Source organism: Enhydra lutris, unplaced genomic scaffold (genome assembly GCF_002288905.1).
Source record: "Enhydra lutris kenyoni isolate GAN:26980312 unplaced genomic scaffold, ASM228890v2 scaffoldscaffold8, whole genome shotgun sequence".
Classification (NCBI taxonomy): domain Eukaryota; kingdom Metazoa; phylum Chordata; class Mammalia; order Carnivora; family Mustelidae; genus Enhydra; species Enhydra lutris.
In genome coordinates this window covers 28,236,274-28,256,860 of record NW_019154092.1, presented here as the reverse complement: position 1 = coordinate 28,256,860, position 20,587 = coordinate 28,236,274, and the positions used below count along the sequence as shown (strand labels likewise).

General features: G+C 35.2%; 1 protein-coding gene across 4 annotated transcripts in view; it reads left to right on the top strand.

Annotated features, from left to right (window-relative positions):
- LOC111142597 (nucleolar protein 4) overlaps positions 1–12,827 on the top strand; it is a 397,248-nt gene extending 384,421 nt beyond the window's left edge. For all 4 annotated transcript variants that reach the window (XM_022495896.1, XM_022495895.1, XM_022495894.1 and 1 more), the window contains one exon: positions 12,634–12,827. In XM_022495896.1, coding sequence (XP_022351604.1) covers positions 12,634–12,827 — 194 coding nt within the window. The remainder of the gene's footprint in view (positions 1–12,633) is intronic.
- The last annotated feature ends 7,760 nt before the right edge of the window (positions 12,828–20,587 follow it).

Sequence of the window (20,587 nt, the reverse complement as noted above, 5' to 3'; positions counted from 1 at the left end):
TCACATTTTACTTGTGAATCTCAGAGGATACATGATTTGTCCAGATTTACAGTTCACATATCTAGAGAGTTTCCGTATTAAGACTTGAACCCAGATTTTTCACATACTAGTTTTATTGTAACTATATATTTAAAATGAGATTTCATCATTTGAAGATGAAACCTGTGTCCAAGTCCAAATTCTTTAGTAGAGTTTTACTATTTACTTGGGTTACTAGTACTTTATCACAGGTACAGTTTCCATTTAATTTACCTCCTTAAAATGTCAACTATTTCTGAAAATAGATTGAATACACATAAACAGATAAGTTTTACAGCTGATGTTTTAAAATTTAGCTTATTGGGGTTTCCTGTTAATTTTAAAATAAGATAAAAAGTATACAAAAGAATAAAACATATCTAGTTTTTCCTGAGGACATTCTGGATATTTTTCTCATCTTTCCCCTTGTTTACTAAACTTCCAATTAATTCTTGGAAAAAGATGAAAGTTAAGGGGCACCAGCTGTGCTAGTTAAGTATCCCACTCTCAATTTCCTCTCAGGTCATGATTTCAGGGTTGTGGGATAGAGCCCTATGTGGGACTCCCTGCTCAGCGTGGACCCTGCTGGAGATTCTTTCTCCCCCTCTTCCGTTGTCTCTCCTCCCACCCAAGCCCCCCCCCCCATGCTCTAACTAAATGGGAAATACATATATACATACATACATAACACACACACTTTTAAAATAAGGAAAGGTAAAATTTTAATCATGGGGTTATGGTGGAGGCAGAACCCCAATAATCTAAGCAATTTATATATTTTTGGCCTCAGCTCTGAAAAATAATAAATAGATGTTCTGGGCTTATTATTTGGGGGGGCAATACTTCCTGTTACTTGAAAAAAAGTAAACATCTGTGAAAATGCAAAAACTCAAGTAGTACTGTAATTCATTTTACCCTCATGTAGTATGTTTGATTCATCTAGGTTAAGAAAACAACTCTTCTCTCTACTACAGTGTTTGTGTCCTTTCCCACAAGCCCAAACTAGGCACAAAACAGGCATGCTGAGTTGTTCCCCTCATAAATTTCTAAGACTCTGCTGGAGAGTGATTGACACTGCCAGGTCTTGCAGTGTTATCAGAGTTAGGTCTCTAGAAAATGTTGAATTTGAAGCTCAAGTGGAAGGGCCACACAATGAAAAAACTAAGGCTGTTTACAGACCGGAGTGCCCTCAGTTAGCAAATCTAACCTAGAGGAAAGATTGGCCTTCTTAATGGGGGAAACAATGGAGTCTTTTCAAATCGTGTAGAAAAGCTCTTCGACTGCAATTTTACTTTTGTTTTGTTTAACAAGACACATTAAGTGAGAAAAATGAAATAAAACAAATGGATTAAGACAATGAAAAGAAGATTAAGTACAGGAAAAACTCACTAAAAGAAAAATTTAATAAATGAATTTTTAAAAGCAGATCTAAAATGCATTTTGAAATAAAAAGTCAGCTAGATTGGTTTCAGGACAGTCATGTATGCTTTTTTGTATTGTATGAGATATCAACAATTACAGCGTAAATAAAAATTGCTTTCAAATCAACATGGAAGTATATTATGGAAGATCTAATTCAACCTGTAATTCCTTGTCAGTGCTTGATCTGTAGTTTTAGTAGAAAGTAGACTTATAATTTAGGGGGAGAGTAGGGGTGATTCATATACTCCTCTCTTCTCCCTTGCATAATGCCTTAAACAGCTACTTGACTGATAAATATCTTGCTTTTTGGTTCTCTTAGTTGTCTGTAGAATATGTATCTCAGCAATTTGGTACATACTTCATGGATAAATACCCTGTTCCTTGGTAACCTAATGTTGATTAATCCGTGTTTATTAAGTAGAAAGGGATAAATTTGATGAGGTCAAGAGGAGTTAAGTACTTGACAACACAATCTGTTAGACTTATATTAGACCTGAATGGGTTGAAAATGGCTTGAGTTTGACAAAGACTTTAGAAGAGTCAAACAGTTTTCACTGAACTGTGGCATCTGACGTTCTCTCCTAATCAAAGTGGTAAGCCCCCTGAAGATGGAGTGATCCAGACCTTATATTAACACATATCTTGTGTTGTAATCCAGTATTTGTTAAAGGACAGATTCTTAGGTAGATGCATAAAAGTGGTTTCATTTTGATAGAAAAGACCCATACAAAACACAATCTTGCAGAAGTATTTAGAGGAAATGTGTGTGTGTGTGTGTACACACACATTCACACATGTAATAAGTAAGAAATTGGCTTTAAGGCAAAAGCTTTAAATTTCTTACCTAATAATGCAGGGAACAGTTCATAGTCACAGTTGTCTAGAAACTATGTGCCCCAACAACATAACCTTAAAATTAATAAAAAGTTAACAAAATTGCAAGAAGAAATGGGCATATCCATAGACTTTTAAAACACTTCTTTCAGAGACTGATAGAAATGAAAATCACTTAGAATTGAAAATACAACAAAAATTTAATCTGGCTGTATCTAGAACTTGCCCAACACACATTCTTTCATATTGACTAAGCAAATGGTGACAATCAAAGGATTTTAATATACTGATAGCATTGTATTTAGAAATATTCATAATTAATGAAGATGAAAGCACTACACATTAAATTTTTGGGATGGAACTAAAGTGGCATTTTGGCACACACATTAGACAAAGAAAGTTAATGAGCTATTCATTTAACCCAAGAAGTTAGAAACAGAACAGAGAAAATAAATGGAGAAATTAAACAGAAAGAAGCAATAGAGACGACCAATAAAAGCAAAATCTTTGAAAGGACTTAAAGCAAGACTAGCCAAGAAAGTATAAAATCATAAGAATGAAAGAACAAAAGATTTTAAATATTAAAATAATACCTTTGTTAGTGTATTTGAAAATTTAGATGGTTTTACAAAAACGTAATTGACAAATATTGACTCAAAGATATTCCCTATGAATTTACAATGATTAATACATTGAATCAGTATTGTAAAAACCTAGGAATTAAAAAAAATATAACCAGAGTTTAACAGTTGAGTTTTACCAAAACCTTAAGGATGAAATACTCATTTTAGACAAACAGATTGAAAAGAGGGGAAAAGAAATGGAAAGCAGCCCAGCACATTTTGTGGTACCATTATAATCCTATCATCAAAAGCAGTATTAAAAGGGCAAGTTCTATTATGATCACTTGTAACTGCAACTGTATGTTGAATTTAGTCGTGTGTATCTGCTATTAGCCAAGCACTGCCCTGGATGCTTTGTATGTATTAGCTAATTTAGCCAAGCTGCTAAAGAATAAGAGTTAATTTTGTTCACCCTTTGTCAGAAAAGTATGACATTATTATCAATAATATCCTTCTGTTAAACATATGATCAAAACATAAAATGAAAGTGTGCAACCAAAGTAAGTTTCTAAGTGGCTCATGTATTAGTCAAGCAGGGAAAGTGACTTCACTTACTGTAAGATAAGGAGTTTATTAAATGGTGTTCGGTTGCAGCAATTGAACTGTTTCTAAAGAAACTTGCTTGACTAGTAGCATTATGGCAAAAACACTGCTTGAAGGGCTGAAATTAAGATATTGGGGATAATCAATTAAAAACAAGGCAACTGGTTAAAAGTGGTTTTGTCTCTTTATAAGTGGAGATGTTACTAATACTGCTAGGTTTTTTTTTTTGTTTTGTTTTTTAATAATCAGTGATGAGTTCGAAGTGATAAAAGACTTCGTGTTTATGAATAGGATAAAGTGAAACACCTTTCGCTAAGAATATTTTCATTGTAAAGAACAAAATAATTCCGTAAAACCTAAAGTGGAATCGGCTAAGATGTATGAAGCAGAAAGGCTAATTTGGGCAAATTTACAAAGTTTATTAAAATATAAGTCATATGGTTACTTCCTGAACTATTCATTTTTTGAATTAGGTGCATTGTGGAAAACCTTTGAATTGATCATGTGATACTGTACAGCAGTGCCAGCATTAAACTTTGTTTTCATTAATTTAATTATCCTAAGTTCTGTGAGATTTTGTCAAAAATAAAATCCAAATACCCTTACTTGTCCTAAGACACAGCAGCTTGATGGCCTTGCGGGAAACTTTTTCAGGTCAGAGCCAAGATTGAAATTTTTCTGAACACTAAATGGCTTTGGAAATTAGCTTATGCTACAGAATGAACAATGATTCTTGATGAATTCAATCTGAAATTACAAGATGAAACAGTTCTTATATGTGAAGTTTATGCTGTGATAAAGCCATTTTGCTGATAACATTGTTTGACTTACATGTAGTGGCTAAGCTGCTTTATAAATTTATACTGTCCAAGTTAAAACAAGAAGTTAAATCTACATTTCCACACACATTTCCTGTGGATATATTTGCTGAGCACATACTACAGGTTCAGCAATGTTTTTTGGACTTTATACACGTAGAAAATAAATTCCCATATCTCAAAATAGTTTTTAACTGGTCAATTAAAGAACTGCCAGTTTAATCTTCAATTGGAAGTAATTAACCTGCAATCCATTGACAAGTTATTAGGTAAGTTTCTAGAAAATCCAGAAGAAGGCTATAAATGTTTTACAAATGATGAATATACTCAATTTGGAAACAACTATCTATATAAAATTCATAAAATCTCTATACAGATCCACATTAACAGATGGACATGTACAGTTGATTTTGATAACAGGGAACATGAACCTGAAACCCCAGTTAAGAAAAATGTTATCCCCCCCAAGGAATTTCATTCTTAGTAGTAGAACTGTAATACATATTTTGTAATATATTTATCAATTGCTGAATTTTGAGTTTTGTCCATAGAAGTTTTATGACATCTTGTAACAGCAATTTTAACTTAGGTGAAGTGATACATCATTGTGGCTTTGACTTGCATTTCCCTGATGATTATGAAATACCTTTTCAGGTATTTCAGGCCACCAGTATATTGTCTTTGGAAAACTATCCATTTAGATCATCTGCCCATTTATTAATCAGACTTTTTTTTTTGCTATTAAATTGTGTTATGCTTGTATATGTTTTGGATGTTAACCCCTTATCAGATATGATTTTCAAATATTTTCTCCCATTTGGTGGGCTTCTTTCATTTTATCAATGGTTTCCTTTGCTGTGCAGTGGTTTTTAATTTGATATAGTCCCAGATGTTTATTTTTGCCTTTGTTGCTTTTGCTTTAATGTCAAATCCAAAATATCATAGCCAGATTGATGTCTTGGAATTTACCATCTATTTTATCTTCTAGGAGTTTATGGTTTCAGGTCTTAAAGTATTTGATCAACTTTGGGTTAATTTTTGTGTATAGTTTTAGAGGTTCAGTTTCATTTTTTTGCCTATGGCTATCTGGTTTTCCCAGCACCGTTTATAAAAGAGACTGTTCTTTCCCCATTGTGTATTCCTGGCTCTTTTGTCCTAAACTAATTAACCACATACATGTAAGTATAGTACTGGGCTATCTCTGCCAATTGGTTTGTGTTTGTGTTTATGCCAATACCACACTATTTTGATTACTAAAGCTTTGGTAGCATTTTTTGAAATCAGGGAGGACGTTGCCTTCAGCTTTGGTCCTATTTCAAGATTACTTTCTCTATTTGAGGTCCTGTGTGGTTCCATACAAATTTTAGGATTGACAGTTTTAGGTCTTCCTTCCCAGTTTGGAATGCATCTATGGAGAAGACTGTATGCTTTGTATCTGTTTTTGTTCTGATTGATTTGCAGATATTGAACCATTCTTGAATCCTTGGAATAAACCCACCTGATCATGCTGTGTGATCCTATCAATATATTATTGAATTTGGCTTGCTATGTTTTGTTAAGGATTTTTGTCTATATATACATTAGGGTTACTAGCTTTTAATTATCTTTTCTTATTGTATCCTTCTCTAACTATGGAAAATCAAAACATAAAAACAGCAAGAAGAAAGGAACAGAGGATTTGCAAAAAGCCAGAAAACAACTGACAAAAATGGCAATAAGTACATGCCTGTGGACAGTTACTTTAAATACAAATGCCTAAATTATCCAATCAAAAGACACAGAGGGACTGAATGGATAAAAAATTAGACCCATCTTGATACTCCCTACAAGAGACTAGCTATCAGACCTAAAGATACATACAACCTGAAAAAGAGGGGATGGAAAAATATATTCCATGCTAATAAATGGAAGCAAAAACAAAGCTGGGTAGCAATACTTAGGTAAAATAGATCTTAAAACAAAGACTCTAATAAGAAACAAAGAAGGGCATTAGTGATAAAGGGATTGATCCAATAAGATGTAATAATTGTAAATACCTATGTATCTAACATAGACGCACCTAAATATTAAAAGCAAATATTAACAGACATAAAGGGAAAAATTAAGAGTAATATGAAAATAGTAGGGAATTTTAACACGCTACTTATATCAACAATACATGATCCAGACAGATAATCATTTTTTAAAGTGGCTTTAAATGATGTTAGACCAGATGGGCTTGACAGATATATAGAATATTCTGTCTAAAAAACAGATTCACATTGTTTTTCAAGTACATGGGACATTTTCCAGAATAGATCATATTAGGCCATGAAGAAGTCTCAATAAGTTTAAGATTGTACCAACCATCTTTTCTGACCACAACAGTATGAAACTGGAAATCAAGTAGAAAAAAAAATGTGGAAAAAAAATATGGAAGCTAAACTATATGCTACTGAACAACCAATGGCTCAACAAATAGAGGAAACTGAAAAATACCTTGAGACAATAAAAGTAGAAATTTTCTGAATGAAGCAAAAACAGTGCTAAAAGACAATGTTATAATCATACAGTGCCTAAATGAATTAGAAAAAGAACAACAAAGCTCAAGGATAGTAGAGAGAAGGAAATAAAGATCAGAGCAAAGTAAAAAGAATCTAGGAATAAATTTAATCAGGATGTTAAAGAACTGTACTCTGAAAACATTAAATACTGATGAAAGAAATTGAAGACAACACAAATGGTAAGGTATCCCATGCTCATGGAGTGGAAGATTTAGTGTTAAAACATCTGCACTATCCAAAGCAATCCATAGACTTAATGCAATCCCTATCAAAATACCGATAGCATTTTCCACAAAACTAGAACAAATGTATACTAAGATCTGTAGGAAACTACAAAAGACCTCAAATACCCAAAGCCATCTCGAGAAAGAAGAACAAAGCCAGAGGTATCACAGTCCCAGATTTCAAGGTACACTACAAAGCTGTAGTAATCAAAACAGAATGCTACTGGCACAAAAACACATGTAAATCAATGGACCAGGATAGAGAGGCCAGGAATAAATCCATACTTATATGGTCAATTAATCCATGACAAAGGACACAAAAATATACAGTGGGGGATAGACAGTCCCTTCTGGATAGCTCCATTTTGTACCAAAACCAAAAACCAAGCAAACAAAAAAACTCACTTTCTCATACCATACACAAAAATAAACTCAAAATAGGTTCAAGACCTAAATGTGAGGCCTGAAACCATCAAACTCCTAGAAGAAAACATAGGCAATAATCTCTTTGACATTGGCCTCAGCAACATTTTTTTTGGACAGGTCTCCTCAGGCAAGGAAAACAAAAGCAAAAAAACGATTGGGAATACACCAAAATAAAAGGCTTTTGTGCAGCAAAGGAAACTATCAGACAAATTGAAAAGGCAGCCTACTGATTGGGAGAAGATATTTGCAAATAATATATCCAATAAGCAGTTAATCTCCAAAATATGTAAAGAACTCAACACCAAAAAGCCCCCCAAACAATCCCATTAAATAATGGGCAGAGGATCCAAATAAACATTTCTCCAAAAATGACATACAGATGGCCCGCAATGCATGGGAAGATGCTCGATGGTAGGAATCATTAGGGAAATGCAAAAAAAAAAAAAAAAAAAACAAGGAGGTTATCACTTCACACCTGTCAATGTCTAGACTCAAAATGACAAGAAATAACAAGTGTTGGTGAAGATATGTAGAAAAAGAAACCCTCGTGCACTGCTGGTGGGAATGTAATTTTATGTAGCCACTATGGAATATGGTATGCAGGTTCCCCAAAAAAATCAAAAATAGAAATCCCATATGATCTAGCACTTCACTACTGGCTAACTACCCAAAGAAAACAAACACTCCTTTGAAAAGATATATGTACCTCTATGTTTATTGCAGCATTTTTAACAATAGCCAAGATACAGAAGCAACCAAGTGTCCATCAGTAGATGCATGGGCTGTGTGTGTGTGTGTGTGTGTAATGGACTATTATTCAACCATTAAAAAAACGAGATATTGCCATTTGATACCATATGGATGGATCTAAAGAGTATTATGCTAAGTGAAATAAGTCAGAAAGTCAAACACCATATGATTTCACTTATTTGTGGAACCTAAAAAATGAAACAAAAGCAGAAACAGACCCATAAATACAGAGAACAAACTAATGGTAGCTAGGGAGATAAGGGATGGCAAAATGGTTGAAGGAAAGGAGAAGATACAGGCTTCCAGTTATGGAATGACTGTCACAGGAATGAAAGGTACAGCTTACAGAATACAGTTCATGAATTTAAAATAGGTTTGTATGGTGGCAGGTGATAGCTATACTTTAGTGAAATGGCAACCTTCAGAATGGGAGAAGATAATTGCAAAGGCCCTAGCTGATAAACTGTATCTGGAATCTAAAGAATTTAATAAACTCAACATCCCCCCCCCAATAATCCAGTTAAAAAATGGGAAGACATGAGTAGACTTTTTCCCAAAGATTACATACAGATGGCCAACAGATGCATGAAAAGGTGCTTAACCTCACCCATTGTGAGGGAAACACAAAATCATGATGAGCTACTACCTCACACCTGTCAGAATTGTTAAAATTTATACCACAGGAAACAACAGATGTTGGCAAGTATGCCAAGAAAGGGGAACCCTCTTACTCTGTTGGTGGGAATGGAAACCAGTGCAGGTGCTCTAGAAAACAGTATGGCGGTTCCTCAGAAACTTAAAAATAGCACTACTCTATGATCCAACACTGCTAGATATTTATCAAAGAATACAAGAATACTGATTCATAGGGGCACATGTACCCTAATGTTTATAGCAGCATTATCAACAATAGTCAAATTATGGAAAGAGTCCAAATGTCCATTGGCTGATGAATGGATAAAGAAGAGGTTGTATATATATATATATATATACACAATGGAATATTACTTCACCATCAAAAACAATGAAATCTTGCCATTTGAATGATGTGGGTAGAGCTAGAGGGTATTATGCTAATAAGCAAAATAAGTCAAAGAAATACCATACAGTTTCACTCATTTGTGCAATTTAAGGAACAAGACAGATAAACATAGGGGAAAGAAAAAAAGGCAAACCATAAAATAGACTCTTAACTATAGAGGAGAAATGAGGGGTTGCTGTAGGGGAAGTGGGAGGGGATGGACTAAATGGGTCATGGGCTTTAAGGAGGGCACTTGTGATGAGCACTGGGTGTTACATGTATATAATGAATCAAATTCTTCTGAAACTAATATTACACCAAATGTTAAGTAGAATTTTAATAAAAACTTGAAACAAAAGTAAGCTAGCATAGGAGTTGTTGAATCACAGTGTTGTACACCTGAAACAAATATAACATTGTATGTGAACTATATTTTGATTTAAGAAATCCATCAAAAAATAAAGTGAATTATGGATATACATCTTCATTTAATTAGAATTTACTTATAACTTATAAATAACTTATAAACCTGCCCCCAAACCTTAAAAATCAAAGATTGATTTTGGTGGAGCTTAATTTTTCTAACATTTTCTGTTACCATGAAATACTTCTTACTCAAATTTTCAGAATGACTATAAAGTCTGCATAATTACGGTTTTAAAACTAGTCAAGTTTTCTGATTTGCTTTAACACTTGATATTCAAATCATTTTCTCTTGAAACATCTGTTGTGTCATTCTTTTTGCTTGTTTTATTAACTGGCCCCTCCTCCAGAATGCACACTTTTTAATGGCTTTGTTATTTGAGCAAATCTCCAAGAATATTTTCCTTGACTTCATTAAATTTAACATCTTCATGAAATTTGACATTTTACTTTACATTGATTGTTCGGGTTAAGCTAAGCCAGTCAAGTATGACATTGTCTGAATGAGGCAGATAAGAATCCTAGTAACAGAGGTGTCTGGGTAGCTCAATCAGCTAAGAGTCTGCTTTCAGCTCAGCTCATGATCCTGGGGTCCTGGGATTGAGCCCTATGTGAGTCTTCCTGCTTAGCAGGAAGTCTGCTTCTCCCTCTCCCTCTTCCTTTCCTCCTCCCTGACCCTCATCCTCGCTCTTGCACACACACTCTCAAATAGATAAATAAAATCTCAAAAAAAAAAAAAAAAATACTAGTAACAAACAAGGAAAAGGGCTGTTTGAGTAGTCACTAATTTTGTTCATTTGTGACTTTTAATTTTTTTGCTTCCCTACTTAACCTCTTGGAAGATTTGAGTAATATTCAGCAAAAAGAATTCCTTATACTTTTAATTATACTTGATCCTGTAGATCCAAAAGACTCCAAGATAATGGAAGTCAACTTTCTTCCAGAAAAATAACAAAGGTGTGAATGGCTTATGTGTTATTGAGCTATCTAGAATTTGCCTGTGTTAATAATTAGAAAGAAAGTGAAAAGTATATATTAGTTTGGAAGCCTTTATCTCTGAGCCAGAGGTAGAGAATGATCTGTGAACCATGGTGTTAGAACGAAATCAGTCTTTTTATCCCAAAAAGAACTTGAGCCCTAGCCTCACCCTTTCTTAATTCCACCTAAAGACATTAACCAGCCACTTGGCTTGTCAGCAAAAACATAAAATGTTACAACTTCTAATAAAGTAATGATCAACTAGACATGACATATCTACATAATTGAGGAAAGTCCTTTCTACTTTGTGTTCTAAAGATTTGTACTGGTCCTGGGATACTTGAATATAAAGGGTAAAAAATCCAAATTTAAAGTTGGTTCATCCATAAACCAAAACCCATTATGTCATGATATTTTCTTAATCCATTCAGAACTTTCCAAATGCACTAGTTGCTATTGTTTTGCTTCCATGCTTGTTCATCAATTCCTGTCTGCACATGCAACAGCCCCATATCTCTCGTTTTCAGCTTGCTATATCAGCCTCGGGATTTTGTAAACAACAGAACAAATGGAAACTAACGCCTGCTAGGAAATCAAGGCTTTAAGGCTGTGGCAGAAGTGGAAATAAGTCCTTCTCAAATGTCCGAGTTCTTGTGTGCTAGTCTGGTCTCTGTCCTAATTAGATTACAAGTGAAGCTGTTCCCATTTCATGAGAAATGTGCCTCCTCACTGACAGGAGTCCTCTTCTCCCTTCGGATACAGGGTGAAAGGGGTTGGGTCTTGGCCTGTTTCCATCAGGCCTCAAGAAGGAGGAACAGGATAAAATAACATCCCTTGTTTAAGTTCAGGAATTGAATACTATTATATGAAAAGTTCTCTAAGAAAAATCTGTTTAAATCATTTCAAGTTAGAGAATTACTACAATTCTTGAGCATGCCTTCAGTTAATGTCCCCAGTCATATTTATTCAAGGATTTTAAATGTATTACTCATTGCAAATTTAATAGTTATGGTTCTTACCTTTAAGTAATTGCTATAACAATGAACACTTAAAACCTTTATAACACCTAAAAAAAGGCTTAATAATCCAAGAATCTATGCAAAGTATTTTTAAAATCTTTAATTAAGACATTTCTGTTAACTAAATTGTTTTAAAGTAAAAATGTACAAAGAAATAAAAACTTACAATATGTTGTCAAAAAGCAGACCTATCTGATTTGATTTAATTATGTGTAATAAACGTTTGGACACCTGAATGTTTTAGGCAAATAAATACAGAAGCAGCTTTAACAATACCTAAAGCACTATCCCAGGTCTGGCTTCTCTGCGGAATTGTTCATACTGATTATTTACTTACTGCGCCCGCCTAAAACTAACTGCTATCTAATATTTTTAAATACTAATTTTTACTAACTTAACACATATTTTAAAATCCTAACCAACATGATAGAAGAAAAGCATTCCCCTGAAATAAAAAAAAAAAATATGCAATTCACATCCTTACTATGCCACTTCAAAGCTATTAATTGTAACCATGTCATTGAACTCTTCTGTCCCAAATTTCCTTTGTTCTAAATGGAAGAGTTTGTAATGTGGAGTCATTAGCATCACAATCTAGGATGTTTCCACGTCTGAGTAGGTGGGACCTAAAATTATTTGTTAACCAAGGGTGCAAACACAAAGCATTTGTAAGTCCCAGCATTTTACACTGATGCAATATCTGTAGAGTAGACTTAAAATCAAGTTTGCCAAAAAGCACATATTAGGAGTAGGTCTTCTTCAGGGTCTTTCCACAGTAAGAGGTGATCGTCTGGACAAGGAGTCTGAGAATACTCAGCCACTCATTTCATATCATGTTGCTCTTTGGTATTTCAGAGAGCTGATGTATTTGATTAAAGGTATCAGTAGCTTCTCACAAAAGAGTAAGTGAATTAAGTCAACAATTTAATGGTCATATTCAAAGTACCGGAACAAAGATTGTTCATGTTAATTTTGTGATTATTTTTTCTAGGACCGACGGATCTCAGCATGAAGAGGCAGTTGGCAACTAGCTCAGGATCCTCCAGCAGTTCAAGCTCCAGACCCCAGCTGAGTCCAACTGAAATCAATGCTGTGAGACAGCTCGTTGCAGGATACCGAGAATCAGCTGCATTTTTATTGCGTTCTGCAGATGAACTGGAAAATCTTATTTTACAACAGAACTGAGTCAAATGACGATCCTATTCACTGAGGTCTAAATTTGCAGTTTCCACTAATGACATTTTGATTTCCCAGCAGAGACGCTTCTGGTCTTACTGCACAGTCTTAAGAGAAATACTTCCATTATGCCACATTGTCCTTGATCCATAAAGTGATGTGTTAAGGTGTTTCAAAGGAACTCTGACCTCTGAAGTACTTGAGATACTGTAATGTGTCGGGCCTACTGCTTTATGTTTTAGTTTCTCAGCATAAATATCTGGGACCAAAAAAAAAAAAAAACAACAACAACAAAAAAACCCCAAAACAAAAAAAAAAAAAAAAAAACAACGCTGTATATTCTTAATTCAAGGATAAAACAGAAGAAGTTTGTGGTATAAAAAATAGTTCAAGATCCAACTGAAATATTAGTGGAATTTGCTACTGACTTACTGGACAGAAAGCTACAGTATCTGGCAAAAAAAAAAAAAAAAAACAAATTTCTTGTTGCTACAGGATATAACAACATTGAGAAGGATCTTGTATTTTAAAAAAAATATATATGTAATTTTTATAAAAAGACAAAAACTTGTTTTTCATTCAAAATTGTCATTTTTACTTTGATAACTTTTTCATAGGTCCTAAAAGAAAACTGTTTTGAGAAACTACTGTAAGTACCTTTTCCACAATCCCTTTGCCTTCTCCTCTTTCCAAATTCTTTCTACAAAAAATAACAATGCTGGAAAACAAACCCTTGCTACGTTCTTTAAATCGTCACATCAGGAACTACTTCCACGAGAAGCCTGCGTTTCTGCACTCGCGCTCGTCATGCCTCTCAACATCGCAGTTTGGCAATAGAGGTTTTCATCACAGAATGTTTTAATATTAAAGACATATCATTGAAAGACACATCACACCTTGGTTCCTTACAGCTGCTCACCGTGGAATGACACTGCTGTGTTTCGGGCACGCCTCCAGCAGCAGTTGGACGTAGATGGCTGAATGTTAAGAGGTTGCAAGTGACAATCTGAAAATTTGCACTTGTGTGTAGTTTTTCTTTCTCTCTTTCAGAAATAGTTTCCAAAAAGACCATTACCTCTCCTGATAGGATTTGTATAATTTGCAGTTCTAGGTAACAGTGATGTAAAGAACTCTCAGTGGACGCAGCTGCAGCTTTTCCATGAACTTCCCCTTCCTCTCCCCTGACCGTTTGCCCTTTATTTTATAGTGTTGGATACACATGAATGGTGTTTTCTTTGTGCACTGAGGCAAGCCTATTTTTTAAATATTTAGGGAGAAGTACATCAGTTTATGCTTCTTGTACAATTATCTTTCTGTTGTTCAGCTTTGGTTGGATTACAAATTCTTTGTGCATTCCTGAATTTGCCTTATTTTATGTATAACTTATGTCATTCAGTTTTTGATAATGAGTTTAAGGCATCAGTGATATTTCTTATGTACTTGTTACATATAGTTTTTCAAGTAATGACTGTGATTGTGACCAAGTAATGTGCACTTTTTCTTGTAACTGTGGACATTGCTGTGCTTTTTCTTCTAGTGTTTCTAGAATTACTGTTCCTGACAGTTACGTAAAACAAACAAAAAAACACAAAAAAAGAACTTTTGTGATACTGTTAGTGAATATAATGTGAAAAACTTATTGAAATATGAGTATTTTGGAAATACATAGATGCACAAACATCTTTTAAGGTGTGGATTTAGAGTTTGCTTATTTAAATGAAAATTCAAAAAAATCGAGGGCTGGTATAATTTTATCTGTTTTGTTTGGTTTAATAAACAGATTTCTGTGTAAAAATAATGATTGTGAAAACTTCCAAACTTTCTGAAGGATACAATGCTTTTAGCAGTTGGCTTTGAAAATATGCAATGCCATTTTGTACCCAGCATTTAGTATGAGAAGGACGGTTAACCTTTTATCTGAGGATTATCCCAAGATCCCCTAGAGTCTCAACATTGTCTAATAAAGAATTTTTCCAAGACAGGGTAAGGGAAATTAGCAAACCAAGGATATTTCGTTTGATTATTTAAATCTGATTTAAGAATTTTTTAATTTTTAATTTATTTTTTATAAACATATTTTTATCCCCAGGGGTACAGGTCTGTGAATCGCCAGGTTTACACACTTCAGCACTCACCATAGCACATACCCTCCCCAGTGTCCATAACCCCAACCCCCCTCCCCCCAGCAACCCTCAGTTTGTTTTGTGAGATTAAGAGTCACTTATGGTTTGTCTCCCTCCCAATCCCATCTTGTTTCATTAAATCTCTTCCTACCCCCTTAAACCCCCATGTTGCACCTCCACTCCCTCATATCAGGGAGATCATATGGTAGTTGTCTTTCTCCGATTGACTTATTTCGCTAAGCATGATACCCTCTAGTTCCATCCACATCGTCGCAAATAGCAAGATTTCATTTCTTTTGATGGCTGCATAGTATTCCATTGTGTATATATACCACATCTTCTTTATCCATTCGTCTGTTGATGGACATCTAGGTTCTTTCCATAGTTTGGCTATTATAGACATTGCTGCTATAAACATTTGGGTGCACGTGCCCCTTCAGATCACTACGTTTGTATCTTTAGGATAAATACCCAGTAGTGCAATTGCTAGGTCATAGGGTAGCTCTATTTTCAACATTTTGAGGAACCTCCATGCTGTTTTCCAGAGTGGCTGCACCAGCTTGCATTCCCACCAACAGTGTAGGAGGGTTCCCCTTTCTCCGCATCCTCACATCTGTCATTTCCTGACTTGTTAATTTTAGCCATTCTGACTGGTGTGAGGTGGTATCTCATTGTGGTTTTGATTTGTATTTCCCTGATGCCGAGTGATGTGGAGCACTTTTTCATGTGTCTGTTGGCCATCTGGATGTCTTCTTTGCAGAAATGTCTGTTCGTGTCCTCTTCCCATTTCTTGATTGGATTATTTCTTCTTTGGGTGTTGAGTTTGCTAAGTTCTTTATAGATTTTGGACACTAGCCATTTATCTGATATGTCGTTTGCAAATATCTTCTCCCATTCTGTCAGTTGTCTTTTGGTTTTGTTAACTGTTTCCTTTGCTGTGCAAAAGCTTTTGATCTTGATGAAATCCCAATAGTTCATTTTTGCCCTTGCTTCCCTTGCCTTTGGCGATGTTCCTAGGAAGATGTTGCTGCGGCTGAGGTCGAAGAGGTTGCTGCCTGTGTTCTCCTCAAGGATTTTGATGGATTCCTTTCTCACATTGAGATCCTTCATCCATTTTGAGTCTATTTTCGTGTGTGGTGTAAGGAAATGATCCAATTTCATTTTTCTGCATGTGGCTGTCCAATTTTCCCAACACCATTTATTGAAGAGGCTGTCTTTTTTCCATTGGACATTCTTTCCTGCTTTGTCGAAGGTTAGTTGACCATAGAGTTGAGGGTCTATTTCTGGGCTCTCTATTCTGTTCCATTGATCTATGTGTCTGTTTTTGTGCCAGTACCATGCTGTGTTGATGATGACAGCTTTGTAATAGAGCTTGAAGTCCGGAATTGTGATGCCACCAACCTTGGCTTTCTTTTTGATATGATACTATATGTGGAAAACCCAAAAGACTCCACTCCAAAACTGCTAGAACTTGTACAGGAATTCAGTAAAGTGTCAGGATATAAAATCAATGCACAGAAATCAGTTGCATTTCTCTACACCACCACCAAGATAGAAGAAAGAGAAATTAAGGAGTCCATCCCATTTACAATTGCACCCAAAACTATAAGATACCTAGGAATAAATCTAACCAAAGAGACTAAAAATCTATACACAGAAAACTATAAAGTACTCATGAAAGAAATTGAGGAAGACACAAAGAAATGGAAAAATGTTCCATGCTCCTGGATTGGAAGAATAAATATTGTGAAAATGTCTATGCTACCTAAAGCAATCTACACATTTAATGCAATTCCTATCAAAATATCATCCATTTTTTTCAAAGAAATGGAACAAATAATCCTAAGAATTTCTTTACTCCTCATTTTTATATAAGTAATTTGGGTCTTTTAGTCTCTCCTGATCTAACATCTTAGGAGAAGCATTTCTCTGTTTGAAGTGCCTCTTTCCTGCTTTGAGTTTTGCTGCAGTAATCTTTGAAGACTTGGACATTGTTGCTATTTCAAAAAGTAACCGGTTCGAGCTCAGCATATACATAAAAAATCCTTAAGAGTGATAATATAGCAAACAGTAGAAAAGGTAAGTTCCAGCAAAGTGCTCCTGTTTTCATTACATTCTTACCTTCAAATACAACTCCCAGGCCCTCCTACCAAGAACAAAATTCCCTCAGAGTTTCTGATATTTGAACATTTATCGCAAAGAGAAAGGGTACTAGGACTCCCACTGTTTCCCTGGGAGAGCTCAGAGGCCAAAGCCACATACGCTTTTGTTTCTCTTTTTGCTTTAGGACTTGTGCCTTAAAACACCAGGGTCCTCTTTTACACTGGAAGAATCCATGCCCCTTTATAAAGCATTTCGGAGAAACTAGGTGCAGGTTCGTATTCTCATTCTACTGCGGTGATAGGAAACAGTCATAAACACAGAGATCAAACAGAAGTTCCTGCTACTTCTGCCAGTTGACTTCCCATACAACAGCACTGTCTTGTCGATGTGTGTTACTTTATCACACCTAATAAGAAAACAGGACTTAAATGACCACAGAGAATACAAACACAAGCAGTTACTGAATTTTCTTAAATTGTGTAGGTCAAGTAACAATACTCAGTAGAAAGGACATTCAGCTACAATGATAGCCACGAATTACTGATTATTGATACAGGGAGAGCCATTTTATTTCCTTTTCACAATAACTGTGGGCAATGAGGACAGTCACAATCCCTTTTACAAAGGAAATCAAGAAGCTAAAATCACTTGCCAGGAGCCCAGGACAAAGGCTGCAGCCACCCTTTGAACCCAGGCAAATATGAAGCCTGAGCTCCCCTCCTGGTCACTGGCAGTCTGCTGCCTCCCAGATACTTAATAATGGTCTTCTACCCTGTGACTCAGAACCAGATCTTTATAGTAAAGTTGAGCAGTTTTGCATGGTAGATAATAGCTATTGAAAATGCTCTTAACATCAAAGCATTGGACTTAACGTGCCCAATTTTATCCTGCTTCTAGAGGTTTAATTTCCTTTAAATTACATTCTCTACAAATATCTAGAGCAACAATAAAACCTACCACTGATGAAAATCAAACACATAAGGCAGGAAGAGAAGGCAGTGACTTTTTAACAATGATGGGAGCCAGTAGTGTATCTGGTAAGGAAAGGTGAAAGTCAGTATCCAGCTGAACCCAGAAAAGTTAAGTCCATTCACTTTAGATTTTAGTCTCAGATATTATACCTATGTACTTAGCTATGCTGCTATTGTAATCTTTACACCATTAATACAAATATTCAGAAATTAATCTTTGTATGCCAAAAATATTTTCTAATTTTGTATGGCTCAAGTTTCAAACTTCATAAAAAAAGATAAAATAGAGCAGGTAGACATTAACATAATTTCAATGTGTTTGAGATGCAGAAATGTGGCAAAGTAAGGATTGAGCACAAGATAACCTACAGGAGCTTACTATATTCAATGGAGCTCATCTCCTCCAAGATTGTGAGGGAGATAAGATCAATCATGTTCAACATTTAATTTTATTTTCTGATTTAAAAATAAACTTGGGAAGTACAGAAAGATAACAGAAAAATAATCATCCGAGCACCAGTTGAGAACTGTGAATATCATTTTATAGCCTATCTTTCAAATTTTCCCTAAACAGATACGTATTTATTTGGTTTCACTGTCCTACGGTGTTTCCTCAGCTACTTTTCTAACCTAACAATATAGCGTGAGTATTTTCCACACTATGGGTTATTATTTTTAATGACTACCTAGCATCACATTGTCTGAATGTATTAGTGTTCTACTGCTGCTGTAACAAAAGACAACAGACACAGAAATTTATTACAGTCTCAGGTTGGGAGTCTCACTGGACTAAAATCTAGATTTTGGTAAAAGTGTTCCTCTCTGGAGGCCCTTGGGGAGAATGTTGCCTTGCTTGCTCTGCTTCTCAGACACTCCTCAACTGGTGTCCCCTGCTTCCATCTTTAAGTCCAACTGACTTCTTCTGCCCCCCTTCCACATTTAAGGACCATTTTGAGTAGCCTGGGACCACATAGATCAAACAAGATCACCTCTTTATATTAAGGTCAGCTAATTAGAAACTGTAATATCCTCTCCAAACATAATTCCTTAATTTGACATGTAACAAAACTAAAGTACCTTAATTTCTTTTTAAAAATAACTCGTTGTGCCCAGATACTACAGGTGCATTTTCCAGTAACCTGTAATAAAGATCCTAAGTCAGCAGCACAAACTTTTTTCAAATAATTGTCAGCTGCCATATCACACTTATTTTTTTTCCCTGTATAAAGTATATCATCTTGGAAATTTTAATGGAATTTTCCTCAAATGTCTCACATTCAAATTAAATATAAAGAACAAATAAATATGGTAAAAGTACAGCTAAATCTTCCAAGGGAAATTAAACAAAAATACCTCTGAACACTTTCCTCTGATTTCTTAGTAGGTGGTTCTGCCCAAGAAATTCCCTGATACATGTTTGAGAGGTCTCTAACTCATTAGCCTGGAGGGGGTACATGAAAATCCAAAGCTTAACTAAATTATTTAAATAAACCAACTGCATTTATAAAACTTTTAGTGCCAATTACTAGTGGTGTTTTATTTGCCTGAACAAGTGATATATTTGACTATTAAATGTTACTAGGTGACCCATTTTAAAAAGGAGGGTTTGGCACTAAATATATTGAATTCAAGATAGTGGAATTAAAACATTTGCTAGGACACTATTTTTATCTACATGTCAAAATTTTTATTTTCCCTTATTTACTGTTTCATTTTTTTCCTTTAAAGACTATCCACTGAATGAAAGAAGATCCAGATAATTCAAGGCCATTTTTAATGCCAGGAGAGAAAAAAAAATTATAAAAGCATAGACCACAGAAAGCAAATGCTATTACTAACAGTGTGGGATTGGTGCTGGTTTTCTTCCCTTGAATGTTCTGATTTCTTATTTTGTTTATTGGAGAATGAATTAGATCAGTCTGCCCATGATAAAGGTCTTCTACTTATTGAAGTACTCTGTTACGGTAACAGAACAAGTGGCCAGAGATTCCAAACAGATTCTTCTTAGTTCCTTTGCTGACAGAAGGATTCTAAAGTCTGCCATGAACTACTCTCTTTGGAGTAGCATGCCTCTTAGTTCGTTTTAATGTCTTTCATTTTAATGAATATATATTCTTTGACCTACTATATGCTAGACATTGTGCTGTCATCCAGAAAGAAACTATTTCTGCTTTAAGGAGTCCCATCTAGTGGAGGAGAGGGACAGAGGTACAGGTAATTACAATACAAAGAGATAAAGATTAACAGCTAACATGTAATGATAGAAACATGTGAGACAGGTCAGAGGAGAGCACAGACCCTGTAGTGGAAGTAGAGAAGTAGACTGGGTCTGGTTGGTCACCAAGACTGAAGCTCATGGCGATACCTGGCAAAATTGTTGGGTGTGTTTGGGGAGGAAAGAAGAAAGAGGTGTCAGAGAAGGGCATTTCAACTACAGGGGACAACACCAGAAGAGGAGAGAGGAGATAGGGAGTTACATGTTATGCACAGTAACCCAAGCAGCTTGATGTTTCTGGATGGTAGGGTTCAAGAATGGAGACGGAGGGCGCCTGGGTGGCTCAGTGGGTTAAGC